At 45.7% G+C, this 24,785-nt stretch overlaps 1 protein-coding gene across 11 annotated transcripts in view; it reads right to left on the bottom strand.

Annotated features, from left to right (window-relative positions):
- The window catches only part of GATAD2A (GATA zinc finger domain containing 2A), a 67,882-nt gene that overhangs the window by 18,208 nt on the left and 24,889 nt on the right, over positions 1 to 24,785 (bottom strand). For 6 of the 11 annotated variants that reach the window (XM_075077141.1, XM_075077138.1, XM_075077137.1 and 3 more), the window contains exons 2-3: positions 16,853 to 16,927; positions 6,901 to 7,172 (exon numbers count right to left, since the gene is read on the bottom strand). In XM_075077141.1, coding sequence (XP_074933242.1) covers positions 6,901 to 7,163 — 263 coding nt within the window. In that variant the 5' untranslated portion in view covers positions 7,164 to 7,172; positions 16,853 to 16,927. Of the gene's footprint in view, positions 1 to 6,900; positions 7,173 to 7,952; positions 8,044 to 16,852; positions 16,928 to 24,785 lie in introns of all 11 variants that reach the window. The other 5 variants (XM_075077135.1, XM_075077134.1, XM_075077136.1 and 2 more) reach the window with 1 other exon arrangement.

Below are 24,785 nucleotides of genomic sequence, written 5' to 3'. Positions count from 1 at the left end.
GATACTACATATATTTTTTTTCTAGGCAACACAAATTGACCACAGCAACAAAGTCGACTCATATTCAGTGTTACAGGATTTATATCCTCAGCAGCACGACCAACTGCATAGCGGATGAGGTGGTACAAGATTGAACTCCAGAAATGTAGACCAGAACTCTGCAAAACAATCTTCCTTCAAAAAGGAGTTTGCTTTACTCTTTTGTTAGCCTGTGTGTAAAGCAAAAGATTCAAAGCAGATGTTTGAAAATAAGACAGACAATGGAAATATCACCACTTTCAGAAAAATACTGCCACCAGCAGTTAATAATTTGGGATAACTGCCCCGATACTGTGACCTTTATCCTCTGAAGCCATCAGGCATATCCTTTAGCTAAATAAAGACGTAGTTCTATTATTCCCTCTTCAGCTTTCATAAGTGTCCCTGTCTCAATCGTTTGGACTCTACGCTAGAAGATGAAAGCGGGGTTGCTGCCCAGTTACGTACACCCGTTTAAGCATTCACAGCAATAAAACACAATTTAACAGAGGCCTTGCAGAAAGTTTGTGTAAGGAATCAAGCGCAGACCTCCTAAGACACTAAGTGCCCTAAGAAAAAGGGCCACGCTTCCTCCAATATCCTCTTGTAAAACCTCAGAGCACAAGGACAGACACATCACGCTATTCAAGAGTTTTCCTCAGTGTCTTGGAGCATCCTGTAGCCATTCAGAACAACAACTATTCCAGAAAAAAACCCAAACCAAACAAAAAAAGCCACTTTCCCATGGGGACACTGCCTATTTATCTGTTGATTTGAAGGAAAGGAGAGGGTCAGGTGGCCAAACCCAGCCTTGGACATCTGCTTCCACTCAGCTGGGCCAGAGGAAGAGGAATTAATTTTTTGCCTGGAAGGTGATATATCCGAGGTCTAAGGTATCTCGAGGTGGACTCAACTTTTCTAACAGATCCACCTTCCTGCAACACAGGAGTTTCAATGAAGTACAACCAAGGAAGACAAAGTTTAAACTTAACACTAAGAGAAAGAGATACCCAGGAACTACCGGCTCTGGTAGAGGATTTAATTTCAGAGGACTCGTGTGGCAGCTTAGAGCGCTTCACATCGTTAACAAAAGAGCTCTCGTATCACAACAAGCAGTCTTTGCATTTGTTCATACTGATCCAGAAGCATTCCACAAAAAATAAGCTTCCTTTTACAGACCAGATCTTACCCATGCTCTAAAATGCCCTTTCGAGCACTGTTCCCACCTGACCACCCCCACCCCCCCAAAAAAAAGGATAAAATCAGTGTGATGTTCACTTGGTTAAAGTTACAGAACTACTGACCTGAAACATGAAATCCCGACTGCGGAGCAAGAGCCCTGCGCAGCCCCATCCCGCAGCACCCCGACACACTCTGCGCATCTGCGGGTAATCGAAGCAAGCATCGCAACTGTTATTCAGACTCCGGCTTAATCTGCATTAGCAAATATGCAACAGTTTTGCCTCAGTCCATTCAACAATCTCTTGTACACTCTCATCCAAAAATATTTGGCAAGGAAGGAAGACAAACAAGGAAAGAAAAAGCAATACAGTGGGGATTTTTTTTTTTTCCTGGAGTTGTGTTATTTACATGAATCAAAGAAGTTGGGATGGATCTAGTGACTGCAGTGCAAACTGAAGCAAAGCACACTTCATCCCTTCCTCTGAACATGAAGGAACTTTAATCAAACTCTCTCTGCACTTAAAATAAAACATTAAAATTCCCCAAGAAACTTCAGCATCAGCTTTGTCCCAACATCCTTGAGTACAACACGTACCAGGAGGCACAGGTACAACCTACGTAAGCTGAAAAGCAGATCTGAAGTGTGGGTCTGTGCCGCGTTTCTAGGGTCACTAATGGGAAGAGAGGAGCCTATTGCTCTTCACCGGCACTGCCGTGGACACCGATCCCAGCAAACTCCACTAAAGCGGAGAGCTCGGTCAGCCAACACAGGCTGCGCTTTAGAACATGGTAGAATTTCACAGTCAAATCCATTCATTTAGCAAGCTTTAAATGTGTTTTGGCCAGATTAAAAAAGAACCCAAACATAACAAAAAATCCCAAACGAACCCAAAAATCCTCAAAGCACCAAAATTTAGCATCCAAACCCTAACATAAAAATTCGGAGCACAGTCACTAGGCCAGCTTTCATACAATTTCAGAACAATTTCTAGTAGATGTTATTTTTCATTATCCCCTGTAACAAAAGGGAGAACACGATTGTTCCAAGGTCCCAGAGCAGCGCAACGTTTGTCAAGCACAGAAATCATAACCAGCAAAACCTAAAAACTAAAGGAACTAAAGAGTTCGGATGGATTATTTGCCTGAGAGCACTAACTACAGGGATGCCTACAAACTCTTCAGCCTCACCTTTCCCGGCAGTTTTCATTTAAGCAAACAAGCAGTGGCTTAAGTCAGGCCAGCTCACATGTAATTTCAAGAAGCAAGAGCTTAAGGCTGTGGGTATATTTGATCCTCATCTCCTGACATGTTGTACACACGCGAGATGAATGCAAGCAATTTTTGTAGAGAATAAACCAAATGTATCAAATGCAGACTGTCTGGCTTAGCCGGACTTCTACTTCAACTGGAAGGCTCAATATAATAGACTCGGTAGCTTAATGCGTGAAGACAACACAATACACATAGTGGGTTTGGAACGTGGGGCTTTTTTGTTAAAAAAAAAAAAAAAAAAGACCTCAACTGATTCAAAATCTGTAGGAATAATTTCTATCAGCCAGCCTTAAACTGTTTTTGATCAAGCCACAATTAACACAGATAAGATAGATAATACACTGATTTACCACTCTTGGCAAATAAAGAAAATACAGAAAAAACAGAAAGGCATTCAACTGCCCAAAAAGTTTTCCAGTTTGCTTTATGAAGGACATGCTCATCCCAAGATTGCTCACAAGAGAAAGCAAGAACCAGGGATAGACAAGTAGATGAAAGCCAGCTCCTATATTTGTGCTTTATTAACAGCATCGCCCTCACCACTGCCATCACGCTTGTGTGCTCCAACAAAACCAGTCTCTCTCTCTCCTTTTGCTCGTATGACCGAGAAGCCTCGCTTTTTAGAATTCTGAAGTGAAACATATTTTGAGGTTATCTATTTGGAGAGTTACTATAATTTTGAGGATTTAAGATAGCACAGCGCAACAACCAAGCACAGCACAGCTGCTCGCAGGGTCAAGTAGTATCCTTGCCTGTAAACACCCCGCACCTCTCTTCATGAGCAAGGTTTTCCTACAACTGGGATAAGCATGCTGGCTCCTGGAGGATCCTGATGCTTTTGCTCCAGAATAGAGCACAATTTGCCTTCGGAGACCTCTCTGAGGACAGCAGCTCCCACCCAGCCAGCCAGTTACATGACCGTGTCCAGAAAGATGGCTCATGGTCTCTGCCAAGCCTTACTGTGAGCACACCAGAAATCACGAGCCTAACTAGCACGACGTATGCAACTCGTTCCTTTTGTACGGTTCAGGAAATAGCACTAGGAAAGAAGAAACTTGGGAAGTGGTCAGAATGCGTGCTGTAGATGAAGGAAGCTGAACGTGGAGTACAAGGAATGCAACACGATGCAGCAGGCAGTACAGTCCAAGAACGGCCCCAGGAGAAAGCCCCAGCCTCACCTGGAAGCAACTGATGCTCAATGCAGGGCAAACGTGGTAGGAAACTCATGTATTTAAGCAGAAAGAAAGAACAGAGCGGGGATGAAGAACAGAGGAAAGGGAAAACAGAGCTTGAAAGCATGGTAAAACGTCAGGATTCAACCAGGTTTGGCAAGCGTTCCTTCCCTCCAGTGCCCATACTGATGTAAGTCAGCGTATTTGCAAGCAAAGCGATTTTACGTTGCACTATTTTACCACCCCACTGCAAACCAGACACGTCCTTATCAAGAGGGGAGGACTCTCCTTCCTCCCATTCCTCCTCTGCAGTAGGTCTAGCGTAATTACACGCCAGCGTAGCCAGCTCCCAGTGCTGCAAAAGTGCCAGGCAGAGGAGCAAGATTTTGGTTTGGCCTTGTGTGACCCCTCATCAAAGACTTCTACCACTACAGACTTTCTCCTGTTTCTTCTGGCATCAGAAAATGTGCTCAAACCAGATTCTATTTTTAAATTTAACTTCAAAGTTTAGGGAAAAAAAAATAATTTTAACATAGAGATATCGCCATGTTTGTATTTCAAATCTTGAAAATCCACTGATTTCAGAAAGATAATCCATTCAATCAGCTTCACATCAGCTAAACTGTGATTACTGCTGGGCCATCTTTTCCAAGCAAAATATTATGTTTTCAGTTCTAAAGCATTAAGGAAGTTTAAAAGCCAAAACACCATATATCACTAAGCATGAATTTTACCCAAGAAGTTTGTAGCAGTTCAGTCATTTTAAGCAACAGCTCTTTTTTCATCTCCTCAGAAAATCAGCTCAACTGCTTTAAAGACACAAGTCTTATGAAAGCTGCAGCCAAATTCCTCTGAAGATCAAAGGTCTGGAAAGGTAAGTCTCACACTTTTTTTTTTTTAAAAAAATGCTTATGAAGTTGAGATCCACCTTCCCTACAAATGCCAACTGTATTCTTATATATGCGAGGGATCAGACTCATCCAGAGACAAGCTTCCTCTGTATCGCAGGCATCTTCAGACTCAGATTGCACTCGCTTGGAGATATTTGCATCCTGAGGCCGGTCAGCTGCTCGGCGCCACGTTTATGCTCCGGGAACGGAGCCACGCACGGGCCAAGGGCACCACCACGATGCAGGAGCGGAGCCCCAGAGCCCGGGAAGCCGCTGCCTTACTTCCAGAAGTTTGCAGAATCATTCAGGCTCATTTTTTTGTCATTTGAGATGACCCATGGTTTGATTCCTTTCCATTAAGAATTTAATAGAAACCTGCTTTATGAAAGGTGTTCCAACTTACAAGCGGTACCCAAAGCCTCATGAAATTCTTAATTATATTTATTAACTTCAGTGGAATGGGGATCAGACTGCCTCCTTATACAAGCGTATTTTTTGGTATGGGGAAGCCTCTTCTCCCTCCTTGCAGAAACTGAATACAACAATATCCTATTACCAGCTGAAATAAGAACGGAGAAAGGATGTTCTCTCATCTCATCTAAATAGGTGTTATTGTTCCAGGTGCTCTCTGGGAAGTTAAGTGTACACAGCCCCTTGTTCATCAATCTGTTTGCGTGTCTTGCAACAGACGGACACCAACAGAGCAGAAACACTGGCACCCGTTTCAAAAATATTATAAATTCACAAAGAGCGTATGCGTGTGGGGGCAAGTGCTGCAACAAGAGTTAGAATACCTGATTCTAATGTATTCAATTTTTGGTAAGAGCAATCTTTTTAGATATTCTTCAAAAAAGAGAGCACGCATACCTGTGTTAATTAGTAGGCAGCGATTACGCCAAAAGACACCTTCAGAGATTTACTCCTAGTCTCCACAATACAACTGCTCGACATAGAAGTCATCCATCACCCCAATTAACTGCTTCGGTGCAAGGCATAAGCGCCTCCTAAATAGCAAATTGAGCAACTCATATAATCGTCCCTTTGGCACAAGTTTTATGGAGAAAGCTGAAAACTATTGCCGTCCCTCAATCACGCTGATGGGAGAGGTCTTGTTTTACAGATACTGAAACAGTATTTGGATAAAGTAATCAGGCTCTTGCAGTCTAAGTTATTTCTCTCAGAAAAGCATCAAAAGTTGGGAACAGTTTGCAGATGAATTGCAGACATCAAAAGATGCCTATCTTCTTAGCAGCACCCCAAAGTGCCCCTCCTCCCAACAATTCCTGCACAGCCGATAAGGATCTCTTGTTTTCAGTTTCACACCTCAAAACTGCACTGCTGTAATACCCGACATCCAAGGGAATGCAGATTTATTACTCCGAGAACTGTTCAAGCCATCTCGTACAGGCAGGCAGGCCTCGGTTCTTATGTATTACTGCTCTAACATCAGCCCGTGTCAGGACCAGGAATAAACGAGACTTCTAGACTGCCTGCTCAATAGATCGGATCTTACTGCAAGACCCTGAAGGGCCAACATAAGGGCCACACCGTTTTTGACAGAGTTTTTATCCTGGTACAGCCAGAATCTGGGTTAGAAATATGGTGGAAGGTTTGGAATCTGGCTTTGAAGCAATGCCTGTAGATCTGTGTGTCAGAACCACCCAATTCACGTGCATATCTCATATCCAAGTCAAAGGGAAAGCTTTACCTTTTTGCAATAATAAAATTCTCCAAAGTGCTATGGAACTTTGAATTCATGCTTCCACATGTCAAAATTCAAACATCTTAGGGAGGCTGGACTTTCAAAAAAGTATGAAGAGCATGTCCTACAGAGAGCTGCTGCAGACAGGTATTCTCTTTTCATAGTACTTCTAGTGTCAAAATCCCCAAGTTACTTCAAAAAGCAAGCCAGACTTATCCATACATACTGCTCCGTCAGGAAGAGTCAAGTTGCAATTAAAACTCCTCTGTTCAGACAACTATAATGCATTATTTTCCCTATATCACAGCTCAATTAAAAAAACCCAAACCACTCTTCCTCACATAAATCTCCATCAGTAGCTCAAAGCGCATCCTCCTTACACAACTTGTACGTTCTTCTATTCAAGACTGTATTTCTTTACTCAGCTGCTCACTGCAGCTGCCACTGCTGTCAAAGCTTGTGCAAGAAAAATCAGTAAGGAAGTTATACAGAACTAGTCGTTGACTCTCATGTGAAGAGCCAGAGCTGCAACGCACACCTAAAATTTTCATTCCCTCTACCTTTAAGATGCAGAGAACTTCCTCCTAGTGCCATCTGACCACGTTTTACCGTGCTGGTAACCCAAACGTTACGGTGCAACTGCAGCACGTAGGTCGTAACTCACCTTTTTGAGGTACTCATATCCACAGGCTCATCTCCCGTCTGAACCTCCACTTTAATGGTTGCTTTCACCTCTCCGCTTTTTAATAATCCTTGCACTTTTCCAGCTCCAGGATCTGTTTTTATTTTCATGTCGCCTTCAGCATTTATATCTGTTCCTAATAGTCCTTTCTCCATTTTTATTTTTTTACTGTCCACATCGTTATGCGTTATCTCACGTTCTAATGCTCGTTTCTGACTCCGTGTCCTGCATGCTTCCTCTGTCATTGTGAGGCTCTGGGGAGAGAGGAGACGCAAACGAGTTAAGTACACTGGAAAAAAAAGTAAGTTGGACAAAACACCTTAATTTCAAAACAGGGCAAAGTACAGCGGTTACTGCAAAAGGAGTTCAGAAAGAGCAATAAAAGTTTTGCCAGTATGCTCACTTACCCTATCTTCAAAATACATCTCAGTCTGAAGCTATTAGGTACCCGGCATCACTGTACTTACACTTTTTATGTTAAGCGAACACAAACAAAAAATAAAAGCAAAACAAGAACACACACACAAACCCCACTAAGCATAAACTAGAATCACCAAGGCGGCGGGGGGGAAGCAGCCTGCATTAGAGCACAGGAGAATATACAAACCCCCACGACGAGAAAAAGTTTGGCTCTTTACCAAAAGGCAGGAAGAATGTATGTATTTGCCTCACATGCAAATAAAGGCAATTACAAAATTCTAGATTAGGATCTCCCTGGGACTGCTGCCATGTCTTTCTGAGGACCTAAGCCTGATTGCAAGTTTCGGGAAGCAGACACTATGGGGAAAAGGACCACCACACCCTGCGTGAAGAGAGGCTTCCATATTTCTTGACAGCCTGCCGCCAGGCGCTAAGGCACTGCCATTGTAATACTCAAGTTGAGACTTTCTCCCCTCCTGGTGAAGGAGCCAGGCTTTTCCAGGCAGCAGAGGAAGCGCTGGGCTCGGGGGAACCAGGCTTAACTCCTCGCCTGCCGGAGGCGCGGGAAGTTTTGCTCCTGGTGGGCTCTGACATCTCAGCCCGCACTTCGGTACCTGCGGACACCCATCCATCGGACGCGGAGCTGAGTCAGGCTTTGATCCCATGACATCACTGGGCTCCACATGACCCTTCCCAGGATGCAGCCTGCGAGACAAAGCACTTTCCAGAAACCAGTCTGAGCCGGCGGCAGGCAACCCGCAGCGGGGCTAACCCTGCCGCCGGCCGGCATCCCGGAGCATCCCTCCTCCTCCTCCTCAGGCATCCCTCCGGGTGCTCGGGGATGACAAGGGGGTGGCATGAGGCGGGGTGGGGGGAGAGGGAGAGAAATCTCCCCCCCTCCTCCCCCCGTCTTGTAATTAATTAATCCATTTATTTATTTATTTAAAGAGTTCCTCCCATCCCAGATTTTTTTCCCCTCCTCCTTTTAAAGTGGGTTTCAAGAGTAAGGCCAACACACAATAGTTGGACAAAGTCTTTGAAATGTTTTAGCAGCGAGCAATTAACATAATTATGCAACACAATTAACCTCTGCTCACCCCCACCACCCCGTTATTCAACAATGTCACGTACCCATTATGTGAAATTGCCATTTTGATAGTATAAGCCCCGTGCAAGCAACCACAAGTTTCTCTGCAACGTCTTGGATGAAATACATATATTTTTTTTGGCACGGGGGGACACGGACACACGTTAAAATCACAGTCAATAGACAAAGTGCCTCCCCTCAGCTCATCTGCAGTTACGGTGCGACCATGCTGGAACTTACAATAATGGAAGAAAGGTGTGTTTTACTGAAAGGCTAACTTAATTTCAGCATTTATGAAAGTGAGCAAACAGCACGCAGCCCAGGCAGGCAGCCAGAGGCACGGAGGTTTTCGGCACGGCTCAGCGTACCCCAGCTGACAGGCAGCAGCCTTTTCCAAACCCCGCTCCGGCTCAGACAGCCCTCTGAAAGCGCAGCTTCTAACTATAGTAGTAACTCGGTTTAAGTGTCTCTGCTGACGATACGGCAGCGTGACAACTGCTTCTCCCCCTGAACGAGCGATCAGACAGCCTGCCCGGGAATCGCAAAGCTTACTCCTATTAACTGAGTGCAAACGCATCTGGACCCAGGGCTAAAACAAAGGACCGGCCAGCTATCGCCCAGCTTACGTGTACTGAGATGTGCTGTTAATCTCAGTGACTTTATTGAAGCAAGACTGCTTAGTCAGTAGGAAAACCTCCCTTTAAAAAAAAAAAAAAAAAAAGAGACTGATCTGGGTTTATTTTCCGTATCCTCGTCTTCTCCAACCTCGGACGGATGCGAAACAGCAACTCCAGCAGGCTGCGCTGATCCGACAGCTACAGCGGCACTTCAGGCACTCAGGCTCCAAACTTTAAGAACATTTTCACTATACTATATTTCTACTTCTTCGTCTTCCCCTGTTTTGACTGGCATGGGGAAAGGCAGTATCTTGAGCTGTACCAGGCTATTTCATAGCGTATCACACACAGAGCTGCCAGAATCTCGCTCACCTGCGTTAGCATCACAAGCAATGGGAACGATCCAAATCTCCTATCGGCACTAAGTTTTATTTAAAAAAATTAATGCAGTCAGAATCCTACCATAAAGACAGGTAGCGCATTCTGAATGCTTCACTAAGCGCCTGTTTTCCGGCTAACCAAGAGAGCTCGTCTCGAACGATGGAGAGAGGCGGGCACCAAGCACCCCGCTCGGAGCATTTCCAGGGGCAAACCCTTCGCACACAAACTCCTGACCAAGGTCAGATGGAACGGAGTAACACCTTCACTACAACGCACCTTTCCAGCAAAACCCTCTCCTGTTACATATTCTCGAGGACGTCGCATCTCGCACCCTGCAGTTCCTTCGCAAACTGGCACCAGCCATTTCTCCTTGTAACCGTCACCCCCTTATCAGACGCTGACAAACTTTACTTGCAAATGGCCTCCGCTTCCCCGCGCGCTCCCCACTCACACAGCCAAAAAGCGACACCTCCGTTTTCCTTCGAGGAACGGTGCTGCCGCTGCTACAGCTATTTCTGCAAATCAAAATTCAGTCCAAGGTTCTGTTAAAAATTCACAGCGTTTTGTCACGCCGACGATGGCATGAGAGCAGCGACTGGGGACAGCGATTGCTGGAGATTGCTGTTTCTGTAGCACAACTGAAACAGCACGTTACTGGGAAGACCTTGGGATGAGACTGCACAGAGATTTTTTACAGCTGTATCTGAAGATTGCAAGTGCAGGCTCAAGGTTTACATACTCTGTAATAGAGAGATCTGGTTCCCCTACCAGAACAGTGATTAGATCGTATTTATTGTAGATGAACCCTAAAACCAAGCTCCCTAAAATAATTTTAACCCTTTCAGGAAATAGTACCGGAAAACAATTTGCTAACATGGATACACGTGCAGAGAGACCTAAGGGAAAATTAATGTGGCACTGAGAGAAGGGGAGGAGAAAAAGGAGGAAATAGTTGTAAACATTTCTTTAAAAAGGCTGTTCTGACTGACTTTTCAGGAAAAGAGATGAAAACTGGTAATGTCAGAGACTTTTCTGGGAATCACCTGGGTTGATGGGCCCCATCTCCTGCAAGCCAGAGGGCACCAAGAAGCAGGTGTACAGTTTAGGCGATTCCCTGGCAGGTTCTATTTCGCACTGCAGGCTGCCAAACTCTTCCTAAAACAGCCTAACCTTCTCCTAGAGATCTTGAGTTTCAAACCAGACGAGTGTCCTGGAAGAGAGGAGGAGGAAGAGCACCCCTGCAGAGACCCGCAGGAGCAGGGATGGTGTCCTCGTTCAGGGACAGGATGCAAGCGGCTCCTTGCATGGCAGGAGGAGGTGAGAGAAACCCAAACCTGCCTGGGAAGAAAACTCCCTTCTGAGGGCATATCTGGCAATTTGCTCAGTGCCCAGCACCTGAGGACGGCATGCCAGTCACCACCTAAGACTTTACCACCACTATTAAACAGCCCCTTACCAGGCAGTCTGTGGCCAGCCCTTAAGTCTGCTGGGTTTATTGAGATCGCACCTTCACCAATTGATTCCACTAGATGAGAATAAATCAGCTGGATGTTTCAAAACATCCAGGCTGTTTCAAGGATAACGCATCACTTCTGAAGCTATACCCAAAAATCCTCACTTCTGCTTTTCCACCGTTAACAGCAACAGGAACCAATCAACAGAACAGCAAACAGCTTCAGTTCAACTTTACTGTACCTTTTATTTGAAAGAAGGAAGAGGAAGTAAGGATTACACAGTAAATTTTAGGTTTTATGGAAGGTTCTGCTTTTTATTACAAGGGATGGCATAGCTCGGGGCGGAGTGCCTGGGCCCGAAGCAGCAAATACTCAGTCATAAGTGCTATCACTGTAACAGATTAACTACTACGATCAATTCAAAAGGCAGTTTAGTATACCATATAAAACACTATAAGCTCCTTGGACTGCAGGCCATTACACTGGTCACCCTGCAGCCTGGTCAAAAATTCCCCTGTGCAGCCCCACTGCCCTCTGAACACACTGACAGCAGGGAGAAACCAAAACCTCCTGAGTTCGCAACCTCTTTATGCTAGCCTGGTAAACATCGTGTGCGCTTGTGATGCCACCTGTGCGCTCTCCACCGAGAAAACGGTCAGAAGAGCTCTCTTGCCATCTTCCAAACCCTCACTCTCTCCAAAGAGCGGAGCAGCAAGACCAAGACGACAAACCTGGTTTAACTCAGCCAGTGTCTTTTCCAGCAGGGACGTGGAGGACACCGCGACATACAGCCCATCCCCTTGCAAAGGGCAAAGGGGACGCTGCAGCAATCACCTGCTTGCTTGCTTTTGCTGCTGCCGGGAAAAATTACAGAAGAGGAAAAAAAAAAAAACACCTCACAAAATGCCAATTTAAGACTTGGGAAATTAATTAGTTGATGCTGATTTTTCCAGATGTGCAGCCCAGCCCGGAATAAACACAAGCAGCTGCAGAAGCCGTGCCCAGCTCACCCGGCTGCTGCCGAACCAGGGCACGAACAGGCAACCGGGGCAGCAGCTGAAACAGGTTTGATGCACAAGCACACGGAGGACACTGACACAGTGTATGAAGGAAAAAAAACCCACACAAATAAAAAAAAAGCGCACACTTTGCTTGCTGTTTGTAATGTACACTTCCACTTTTCCCCACATCACATTCAGAGTTATCCATATCCCTCTCTCCTCTCCCATTCATGATTTATAACTTCCTCGTACGAACTCCAAGTAGTTCTTTCAGAGAAGTAGCTCTGCTTGCTTTTTGCTGTTCAGCACAGCTTGGTAGTTTGAACTTAAACGGACTGAAGTTACAATTATGTCCCGATGCTTTGCTAGAATCAGCAGCAGTGCCGGCAAGCATCGGCAGCAGATATGGGTTCAGCACAGACCATCTGCAAACGGGCTCGAATCCCAGCGCAGCCGCACAGTAACCCCTCCAGCTACGCGATACGCGCTCTTTTTGGTAGCCAAAAATGAAGATCAACAACTTTCTTCCCCAGCACGATCTGGGAACTATTACAGAAGAAAAAAAAAAAAAAAAGGGGGGGTGGGGGAGCCGAGGGAGGACAACAGAAAATGAGACAAGGTTACAGAGGAAGAAACAGGGAGGTTAAGACACATTCGATGCCCCTCGGCCCCCAGCGCAGAGCCGACGTGCATACCCGACAGGCCTCCTGCAAGCGCAGCCCATGCAGTCACCTTGGCTCCTCCACACACACCCTCCCCACGATGCCTAGAAATTAATTTCTCACAGCAGGATGTAAGAAGTTTCAACGAGAAGTCACTGTTCCAATTGAGCTTATCTTCTTCTTATGCTATAAGTGGGGGGGTTTTCCTACACACTCATTGATCATGAAGCCAGGACTGAGATGTCCTGGAAAAAGTCATTACAAATCCCATGTGTGTGTGTGTGCAGCTGCACTACTGCGTGCGTGTGTATAAACGTGCGTACGCACGCACACACAGAGAAGTTCATGACCTTATCACATAGATATTTAGAAAGATAAACTTCAGAAAGCCAAAATAAGAACTAGATGTTATTCTTTTAAAGACTAAGTTAACGCAACAGCAGTAGGACACGAACAGTAGTTATTTTGCAGGTTGGGGGGGGCAAGGGGGGGAATGATCCTGCACTTGAATTCAGTTGGGCAACCAAAAATCCATCCTTTCCCTGATGAAGGCAACAAAAAGCGCGAGAGCAGCCAGAGGTGTGTTGATCATTTTGCTATCTCAGCCATTATTTCCATCCCATGAGACCTAAAAAGAAGAAGAACTGCAAGTGCTGAAGCCCCCCTTCAGCAGAAGGGACGAGAGGAGGGTCCCTGCTCCGCAGCCCACTCGCTGCTCCCAGCAGGGAGAGGCTCCCAGCCCCTGGCTGGCTGAGCACTGCAGCCCACCAAGGGTTAAGCCCTGCCATTTTGGTGCCATTCACTGATATGTCCATTAAGGGTGTTACATAACAAAATGGCAGCCCTTAACCCTTCCCTCGCCGGGCTCCCACGCTGCTCAGCTGCATGTGCTCACACCAGCCGGCCACCGCAGCACCTCCCGGCTGCGCAGTCCTGCCTCCCTTTTTTACTAGTATTATTACTTCCCCCTTCTTTAGGCATTCAGGGAAAAATAAATGAGCTTGCTTAGAACTGTTAAAGTACTTGCAATTAAAAGGAGACAGAGCCCACGGAAGTTTCCTCTGTGCCACGGGTGTCGGGCATCTGGAGGCAGCAGAGGAAAGTTCTCCACTGGCCAGGGACAGCAGCGGTGCGGTCCACCAGCAGCAAAGCATCATTTCATCAGGCTGCTCTCCCTGAATCGCTGAAGGAAAACAGCCAGAGTGTGGGGTACCAGCACCCTGCGCTGTCCTGAAAACACCCACGACATCCCCACGGCTGCTCCCAGCACCCGGCTTCAGAGGGGAGCACCTGCGGCAGCTCCTCGAGCCTTGCAGAAGCTGCTTTGATTTCCATCCGAGTGACCAGGCACTACGACACACGCCATGCCCGCGCTGCAACTGCTCGCAGTCATTATAGCGCAGTAGGAAGCAATTCAGCCTGGGTTTGACTAAATATTTGCCAAAATGAACAGATAAACATTTGTAGAAAGGCACTGAAGTCAAGCTCTGAGCACCACAAACATGAAGTTCTGTATTTGGCCAGAAACAGGACTTTGGCAGCTGAGGTCCCACTGCACTAGGAGTCACCCGTCTGCTTTCCCCGCTATTTGTGTCAAGTCACCTTAAAAAAAAAAATAATTTAAAAATCACTATTATGGCTGAGTTTGGCTCTGTTTAATAAAGAAGTGTGGAGTCTAACCACTCTCTAAGTGCCTCATATAACAAAGAGAAGCATTCGGGATTTTAACAGAAAGCTCAATGTGCCACTGATTGTATGAAACGTGTAGCCGTGTAAATGGAAAATAGCTGTTGCCTCTAGAACTCAATCTAGTAATCTGCAAAAATTTTGTGAGAACTTTTGAGAAGTGTTCACTATCAAGGTGATCTTTGAAAAAGTAATTATAATAAAGCAATTTAAAAAAAAAAGCATAAAACCAACACGTTTTTCTCCTAAATACCTTTTACTACTGTTGCTGTTCTTCACTCAGAGCATTCAGCCTAAAAAAAGGCGGCCCTCACTTCTCAGCCCTGCCACAGCGACGCAGGTTCCCTGGTTCGCCCTGCAAAGCGGCGCCGGTTTTTCGCACGCTCCGCGATCGTGATTCATAGCTGCAGCTTTCAGGAACAACCTGCACGGTTCCGTACGGAGCTGGTTCATTGTCACCCCTGAGCCTGCTGAGGGAATTCAACCACCCTCACACGAGGCAGCCAAAGAAGAATAAAATCAAAGTCATTTTGTTGAAAGACACCAGCTATTACCAGAAGCGCGCGGTCTGACTCCAGCTCGGTGAGAAAGACTCTGCCTCTTCAAGGTATGGGTTCTCTAGGCACATCGATCCTCACGGATATTAACTGATCATTAAAAACTGTTTATCCGGTGTTTATTTTGACTCAAAAATAAAACCTTCCACTTAAAGGACTACAACTTGATTTAAACTTTTATTTGACGGGAACAGATTTAAATACTAAGTAACAGCATCGTAGATTGCAATCAGATCCTCTCCCCTTCTTCCGCCCCCCTCCCCATTTAATGTATGCTTCTTATTAGAGGAGGGATCTAGGTTGGTTCATTTATTTTAATGCAAGAGCAGCAAAATTAGCATCTTTAAATACTCATTCACAACAACAATCAGCTTTTCCAGCACCACATGCTGTGCATATTATAATACAGGCAATTCCTTGGTTTTTCTGCATTTTAAAAACTTCAGAGAAGGGAGGCTCTCTGCACACCCAGCCCATCCACAGCGGCTGCAGCACCCCTGCTCCCCAAGGAGGGCCACATCGTGGACCCATGTTCAACCCAATTATTTAATACAGCCTCAGTACGATCACAGAGGGAATTGGTGCCTGTGGATACAAAGGAGGAGGCACCAACAGAAAAATCTAAACAACTACGCAATTTTCTTATTTACCAATTGATATTCTAATTCTTCTAAAGAAAACTTTAAAATTTTATTAATTCTAAGCTCCACTCCTCTGAGTTTAAAGAGGTGTTTTTAGAGGGCACTACTTACAGCCACTACACAAGGGATTTGTTTGACCTGAATTCTCCCCCAAGTTTTATGGATCTATTTTTGTCTAGAAACTACTGGGCAGGAAGTCTGCTAATGACTACGTCTGGGCTTTGTATTACCGAAAAAAAAATAAAAATCAGAGATTCCTCAGTGCAGGACAGCTGTTAAATACCAGGTTTGATTATGCAGTATTTGGATAACAAGTTCAATTGGCAAAATCAGACAGTATTATTGCACACTGCTCTACAAGGGCACCGAGCTATGTTTTTTAGGCGTTTCATGGTGATAACCCACTGAGCAAGAGAGAAGATTAAGTAATTTCCACAACTATGGTCAAGACGTCTAAGTGTGACACACTCTGCTACTCTCAAGTTACTCCTACTCCTTCACTTGTGACCAAGGTCATTAAGAAAGGTGTTTTTATCATTTCCTTCAGCCTTTTGGTCTCAAGAAAGATGGCACTGCTTAGCAAGGTTTGGGAACTTCTGTAATAAACAGCCAAAAAACCAAAAAAAAGCAGGTGGTGCTCATGGTGTGCACAATGTTAGTTCTGAAGCCGACTCCAGTAAAATGTAGTAAATCAAAGCAGTAAATCTATGGGCAGAGACATCAACACATACACCAGGAAAACTGAGACTGGAAGAAAAGCAAAGACCAGAAATGCTCACAGGAGCCCTGGCAATACATGTTTTGGAAAAAAAAATTTTGGAAAAATCCATAAATTGCCACTTATAAAATGCTTCGTCTGACAATACCGTAGGACAGTTGAGCACCATCACACGCAGGAGAGTGGATCAAGAGAGCTTCACTGTAGCTACGCCAGTGAGCGCTGCCAGAGGTACAAGATCTCTGCAGAAATTTCATTTCCATTCACAATTATTCTTCTGGGGGTTGTACAAATGATCAAAATATACAGAAAGCCTCAAGGGAGGAATTTCTGCATGCTTGCTTTTGCTTCTCCTCTTGGTCAAGACCAACAATATTGTGCAGCTGTTGTAAATGCCCAGTTAAAAGGAAGTGAAACTTCTTTGTCCCTTAGTAAACTAGGGAGATTTACCTACTTAGGGGCGTGGATTAAGCGCTGAGTGAAAGGCTGCTTTTGGTTAAGGCCCAGGAACTGAATTCTGACCCAAGTTTGATCTCAGAGCTCCTCTACAGCTCTTCCTTGTCCTCCTGGACAAGGCAGGAGCTGAGGTACAAAATACCAGAAGACAATTCCACCCTCCCAGCCCACCTCCCCATTTTCAGTACTGAACAGAGGGAAAGGGGGTCTGTGCAATGTCAGAGACTCGTCCTCCACCTTATCACAACTCCTACCTGTCAGTGAAGTTCATGGGTTCCAGGTGGGATCCTGACCGGGCCGAGTGGCTGAAAGCAACTGCAACGAGGCTCCTGAGGGAAGAGACAAGCCGGTCAGTACGCCTGGTGACACGCCCACCGCCTTCACCCAAAACACGCGCGCTCGTGAGACGGTTGTCCTTCAACACTGGTACCCGTGTGGAAGATGAGAAGACGGCATCTTATTATTTTAAGGAAAGGCACTGCAAGTCAGGCTTGTGTTCCAATGCTTTTGGATTAAAACCAAGAACCACATGCGAAAGTTACCACTTCTCTTACTCTGTATTTTTTTAGCCTTTGCTTCTTAATTTAACATTCTAGGAGGAAACCAACTGCTTCTTGAGATCTCTGGTTTGACCCAAACACCTGCTGGAACCAGAATTCCCATTTCTACCTGACAGTTTCCCCTCAAGGAGGAAGAGACAAACGAGACCTGCATTTGTCCTAACGGCCAGTACCACAGGAGCATGCTCCAGGCAAGTCCTAAAGCAGTCGCTGTGCCACCTCCCCACTCCTTGGACAGATGCAGTGCGGGTCCGTGTACGCATGCAGGAGAACACCACTTGGAGACACATCTTCAGAAAGAAACTCGTTGCTTTTAATTTGTCCAACAAGCCAGCAGGCCCATGGACAAGCATTTTAATAGCTAGTAAGACGCAGCCAACAAGGCAATATTTGTCCAGTGTTACCTACGTGAGGGTAATATTACTTACTAGTTAAGTGGCAGGAGAGCCGTCTTTGGATGTGACACCATGGCCACGCGCACGGGCTCAGTTCAACAATTTAGTGACAACTGGGTATTTTCACTTGAAGAACATCAAAGCGAGTTTTAATGCCAAGCTGGATGCACTGGCTAAATACAGGTGGAGGTTTTGGTGGGGTACGACCACTGCCCACACCCCAGAACAGTCAGTTGTCCCTCTGTTCCCGGTCATACCTGGGACCACATCACTGTTCTCTGCAGAAGCTTCCATGAAGTTGCACGCAAAGCAGAGAGAGGAGAGGGAAAGGAATTCGTAGAGAAGTTTTTGTCCGGTAGGACAGCATATAAAAATAATGCTAAAAGAACATGCTCGTGTGTTTATCTGCTTCTTACTCCAGAAAAAATGTTCTACTGGCCCACACTCACTTACGCTTTACAAAAATCCTTTTATGAGCCTGTACATACAGCGTTTGATATCCAAACCTTCCCTCTCTATGAAAACACTGCGGGAAGAAACCCACAACCAGCATACACTGGTCAGTCAGAAAAATCAACTAGTTTTGCCATACTCCTGGATCAGCAGCTACCTGCGCCAGCAGCAGAAGCCGACTCAAACACCCCTTATCGCAGCCTGCTTTTACCCAGCACAAAGCGAATAACAACAGCCAAAGTTTCAGCAGCGGGTCTCGCACGGCGCTGCGCACGCTGACACGACGCCGGTGCCGGCTCTCGGGGCAGACGGCAGCAGCACTGGGGTGTAGGTGGAGCACAGTAATTGATGCACACTGGCTGCCAAGATGACTCCTTGGAAGCTCGGCCTCTTATTTCTGCTAAGCCACCAAGAACTGAGTCATTTCCCTCCTCAAAAAGTTGCAGAGCTATTTTCTTTTGTCCAGAAGGCAGGACAACAGCACACTGACTTCTAGTCCTTCTCTGGACCGGGGAAAAGGGCTGTAATGGATGACCCCTCTGACACCCACCCGAGGATCAACCTGTCCCCCCTGACCAAACTCCGGCATGCTCAGAGGTCGTCTTGTCCCAAAAGCTGGGAGATTGTGCCCAGTACATCATCTCTGTTTTACTATTTTAAGCACCCTAAAAGGTTCCAATAGGTTAAACAAATTTGCTACAAAAGTGCAGATATAGAAACTTAATGAATGGATTTGTAACTGTATTCTGGTCCCTGATTAGCTATCTAGAGGGCAGGTCTTGCTAATTATAGTTCATCCTATTAGTCCGATGCTTTTCTAATTAGAAGCCCATTGAAAACCATTGCAATAGCTACTTCAAGGCCTTCAGCAGCGCTATAAAACCCAATGGATATGGCAGTACTTCCATGCTGCTCCTCACGCATCTGGGCTAGACACGAACAAACACTTTGTCATCACCAAAGGCAACAGAAAGCAACGCACACAACACACACCGCATACCGGGTCGTGACGAGCACTACAGCACAGCCGTGGTAATTGGTAGTTAGGGCACTACTGCAGCAAGCAGGAAGCCACAAGTAGTAACGCTGCTGGGAGGGAAAAAAAAATTAAAAAATAAAAAGAAAAGAAAAAAAAGAGTTGTTCTGCCTGGTAGAGATAATTGCTGAACGGGACTGGTAAAGGTCGCGGTGGGAGGGAGGATCCTCCAGGCAATGGCTCTGCACCGGCTCTGTCCGAAGCCGGCTCAGCCCCGTCGGGAGGACGGCACAAGGCACCTCCAGCACAGACGGAGCCTGTGTTCTGCAGAAAGTTTTCGCCAACAGACAGGAATACGGTTACGAGAATGAGCTCGGCAGCAACCTCGCCTCAGAGTGCTCTCCCTGTGTTTTGGAGGAGTTCAGCAGAGATCGTTCCTCCCGATGTGCTCTGGACACGGGAAGCCTAAGCTACCGAATCGTATTTCTGAGGCTCGAGCCAGCCTCCATTTTTAATGAACTGTAGCATTAAACTCCCATAGTGCTTGTGTCATGGGACTAAAATAGTTTTCGTCTTGCGAGGACACCAGAAGAGCAGTTTAACCGCTTCAGTACCGCGGGATGCTGGTGGCATGGGACCAGGGCCACCTCTCGCGCTGACCCACATTCAGCGCGTGGAAGTTTCCACTGAAACCCAACAGACCACAGGCAACGAGCTGCCCGGGGAGGCAGCAGGCGCCACGGCCCCAGATCCCACACTCCATCCCTCCGCAGCCGGCTCCATCCGTGGCTTAGCCTTCTCCAGCATCTCCAAGATGGGATGTTTGCTTGCGCAGCACACGCCGCTAAGGAAAACAGGTTAACAAGCTTATAAAAAGGTTTTTAAAGATTCACTACTAAAGCATCTGTTCAGGGAACCTCATAGAAGCAGGCAATTAAACAGTTAATACTTGGAAGCAAAACCGTGTCCAAGCAGCAGCTCTTGAGTTTTGACAGCACTTCCATCAGAAAAAGTCAACTGCGGAAGAAGAGGACGGCCAGACACCCGAGCCACAGGTACAGAGTGCTTTGGTGCGACGCTGCTGCCGTCCACGGGCACCGGGGACGGGCTCTGCCAGCACCTGAGGATGCCACATGCTACCGCTCTTGTAGGTCCTGCGTCGGCTCCGTCCCTGCCCAACAAAACAAAGTCTTTAGCATCCTATCACTCTGCAGTTCTTTCAAAGGTTTGATGCTTCACTTTGAGAGAATTGTGGCTCTCGCTCCAATATAGCAACTTTTTAAAACCGTAATAAGTGAAGCGTTCAAGAAATTAAGCAGGCACTGGACTGAACAGTATCTCTTGCTAACTCGCCAGAACAGAAACCAGACCTATTTGCTCAGAGCCCATACTTTGTCACTCAGGAAGGCGTTTTTCCTCTATGAAATGACGATGGAAGTTGCAGATCAGAATACTAGGGACTGCATTTTTAGTGACATTACTGAATCCTATCAACAGTATCTAGAAAAATAATGATCCAGTAAAATTCAAGAGAGGTTTAGCCTGCAAAACAGGGTTTTAAAAACATTACATTTTCAGAATAAGACAGGCTACGGATTCTCTAAGAAGATTAAGGCATGGAAACTATGACACAGGTACCACAGCTTAGCATGACTGCTGTACATGCCTCCTCAAACAACTGAGATAAGAAATCTTCTGTACCTTTTGGGGGGCCGAGTGAACTGGTCAGCAGAAAAAAGGAGTCATATTTCTATTTAAATATTGACAGACAAGGGGCTAGCTTCCGTCTCACGTGTTCAGGCTTTACTTCCATCAACATTGTTAAATACAAAAGCGACGTCTTCAAAGACTTTACTGGCCTAGAAGAGACTCACATCGGGTTCCTTAAGCACCGAACTATCAGCTGAAAGCATTTCTGTGTGCTCCAAACCCACAGATTCCTCCCTGCACACATCTCAGCAGAATTCTAGGAAGAGCCATCAGACAGAAATAATAGTCATGGTGCACATTTCAATACCATGTAAGCACCCTCGTGGAGTGGAAAAGTACTCCTCTGGCTTTATGAATGTGCCGATCCATCCCATACCTGGCACATGTTGGGATTTCTCCAAATATTCGAGCATTGCTTTTTAACTTCTGTGTGCCTAAAGATTCAGGTGAAAGCCCCGAAACACCCTGCATACCCGCTCTTCAGTTTCAGCCTCTCTACAGGGAAGTGCCACCTTGCAGGAAGGAAAAAAGCTCCTTTCAGATGCTCGTGAATACCACCGCCACCCATTTGTTGTGCGTACATGTCAGATTGCAAATAAAACCTGTTACAAATTAAGAGCCTTTCCCACTCATTCCTGAATTCCTGCACCAGAGAGAAAACATATGACTCCCCTCCTGGGCCATCAATAGCATTTATAATTACACCCTTCAGATCAATGCCTGCGTTCGCAGGGCAGGGAGACCAGGGGCTGCAGTAACCCTTTAGTTAAGCTGGTCCCTAGTCGGGGATCACACGCTGTCCAGCCGGCCAGGGCATCATTTGAAAGAGCAGCAGAAAATCAGATATAGAAAAACTACTTACTGGCAACTGTTCTTTAAGCATGTCACCCCAGCACATCCTTGTCTTGGAGAACGCTTCTTTTGCAGCATTTTTTTCTCTACTGGATACCAAGTGGATACCAAGGGCTGCCAAATCACCAGGAACTGAACACGTGCCTTCAAGGAGAAGCCCTGCCTTCACTTCTGGATCCGGGAAAGTACGATCTACTAATTACACTAGCTGCACCACACTCCATACAGATCTTGACGCTAATTTAGTGGAACTAGAGTTCAGCTTTATTCTGCCCTCTCAAATCCTGACACTCACATATACCAACGAGCAGGAAAACAGGAAATTTTGGAGTAAGTTTTCTCTGGAAAATCCAGGCTGAACCTTTTGAGAAATACCAGTATAAACTAATCTCTTGCAATCAAAACTTACTGTTTTGAGACCAAAGTGCAAGTGCATTTTGACTTCTCTCGTTCATTACTCTGGAATATCTCAGTGGTAATTACATTTACCAAGCTCCTTCCTCCCTCCCCAAACAAGCCCCGCGATCTACCCATGCTTGTACTGAGATTAGCCAGAATTCAGTCGAGCGTGGATACCTGGAAGATGCAAAGATAGAGACGTTCCAATAACGCAGTTCATAAAGAAAAAATAAATCAACACTAACTGCAATTCCCCCCACCAGAAAGCCTTGCTGTTCAAGACCTCGCAAATCTGGCTTTCCGTAACCAGTGCCTGGAACACCCAATTACTGCTGTCCCAGTCAGCAGCTCACAACGCCGAAGCGCCCACAGCAAACACAACAGAGTTTACAGATGCTACGTGGAAAACACAACACTGGCTAGCCCTGCGCGGAGTCCCAGGTCAGCACAAAATGGAGTGCCTTTCTCTGCAGGTTGATTCAGAAGATCAGGCAGGCTCAAAATACCCAGATCACGATTTGGTTGGCTACTCATGAATAGAAACACCCATGATTGTCTAGGGTTGCACCACTACGGGCTCCAGCAGACACAAGCATGCAGCTTGCTTTTCACTCATAATACAATTTATGTCTTCAAATGGGGGCGGAGAGGGGGGTGGTTCCCCAACAAATCTCTGAAAAAAACAGTTATTCCTCAAAAATTCCACAGGAAACCACTCAAAGACACTTCAGTTTCATAAAAGTGAGAGCAACACGTATGAGCTAAAAAAGCTGATTATTTCTAGATCGAGTTAACCTTAGAGCAACCCTTTGGGTAGACCAGTTTCGCTTTGCTTTGGAGAGCTGTGTTCCGTTGTACAGAAGCATCTAAGCAATGTCATGTCCTCGCTTAAAGGAACAAAGAGGTAATGATAAGGAATTGAGGAAGGCGATGAGTCAGAGAGAGAAAAATATTACTTTTGTCATTAATTTTGCAATTAGTAGTTTAAACTGCGAAGCAGGAGTTAACTCAGAGAACTGATGAATCCACTGATTAAGAGGTCGCATTGGAACCAGGTCCAAACAGTTTTATACATCTCTCTCACATCTACGCAAGTTAATCTTTGTAATTACTATATGGGTAGACCTGACTCATTAAATCAAAACCTTTGCAAGAGGCTGGCTTGCAGGAACAACAAAAAACACCCTGCATGTCAGAGGCAGCAGCCAAGCAGCAGACGTGAACAAAGCAGCGCCCGTTTCAAGAAGAGGAACTGTAATATCTACTGGTAAGAAAAAGGAGAGAACACCAAGAAGAGCTAAAAATAGATTCAAGGGGTTTGCTTTGGGGGTTCTTTGTTTTAGACATAGCACAGTTTTAACTATTTTTCAGTTACTCCATATTTATGGCCAATTATGTTGCTCCTCACCCAGGGCCAAGATCTATGGGATTCACAGGGTGAGCACAAATGCCGATCACTGACATATTCGTCATCCAGATCAATCCAGACCAACAACGCTGGCTCCACGACTGACGCTGCAGGACAGACACGTTTCCTTCAGGACGACTGAGCTTGTCCAGCCATCCTCCATCCACACCGAGCAGTTGCAATGAACTGGTTTTAATCAAAGTGCAATCTAATCGCCTCACGGTGCTGGTCTCTGTGGATTGTTGTATAAACATGTTTTTCAAGAACTGGAATTACTATCTGCTGTTTTCAGTTGTAAAATATATTTTTGACAGGAAGGGGGTGTCTCTTTTCTATGCAAAGAGGCAGCATTATGAAATGCATTTGCAGAACTGTTTGGCAGAATATTAAACAGGGGGACAGGGATGTGTGCATGAATTTATCACCTCTTTCACCGAGTGCCCAACAACACAACCCCAAGGAAGACGACTGGGAAACTCTGGATGTCTCATTAGGAGAGACAAGACAAAAATGAGTGGCAACACTCAATGAAACAAACAAACAAAAAAAAGCAGGTGGCAAATTGTTATTTCTAGCTCTGGTGGAAAAATCTGTTCTACTTTCATCATCGTGTAAGATGTGTTTTTTATGCATCAGGTTTGCTCTGAAATGCCGTATTTGGGGGCTTGCTTTTATCTGCTTCGCCGATGCTAACTGCTGCGCTGAAGCTTTGCCGTGCTCTGCAGGCAGTTTGTGCTCACCAAGTGCCAGTGACTGTAATTGGGCAACGTGGCATCAACTAAAATACCGATAACTTGATTACTCGTGAATAATTTGGTTTGTGCCTACCTGGCTTCAGCATCAGCCACTAGAAACATAGCAGTAACCTTTCTTTTCTAAGTTTTTTTTGAGGGGGGAGTTCAAGATACCATCCCCCACTAACGACACGTTCTTAATCTCAGTTGTAGGAGTAGGTTAATAACCCATAAGCTAATAATTCTGTAGCAGCAAGTTTATTTTTCCCAACTATATTATTTAAAAACCTAGCTGAGGGTGTGTGTAGAGAATGACACCGCTCAGAAATCCAAATAAGGGAATGAAATGGCAGCTTGGCAGGGACCCAGCAGCCACACCTATTTACAGGGGAAGCCGAGCACAGCCACCGTCATTAATTAATTCAGAAACCTCGGCACACAAAACTTGATCTGGACGCACAGTGCATCCCCCACCTGAGATCAAAAGGGAGCACTGCATGCCGAACGTCGCAAGCCACGCTCGCACACAGCCACGTCTGTATTAAAAACAAGGCTGTGGGGCTGACGTTCAGCCCCCGGTGTTGCAGTTAGAAGGGAAAAGGAAGCAAAAGTTGTCATTATCACCCAAGGGATCGAAGGGGGCTTTTAATCTTGAGCAAGCCTAACCGCTGGTAACAAACCTCTAAGGGTCCCTCAACCC

This window comes from Phalacrocorax aristotelis, chromosome W (genome assembly GCF_949628215.1).
Source record: "Phalacrocorax aristotelis chromosome W, bGulAri2.1, whole genome shotgun sequence".
Taxonomy (NCBI): Eukaryota; Metazoa; Chordata; class Aves; order Suliformes; family Phalacrocoracidae; genus Phalacrocorax; species Phalacrocorax aristotelis.
This window is presented reverse-complemented; position numbering and strand designations above follow the sequence as displayed.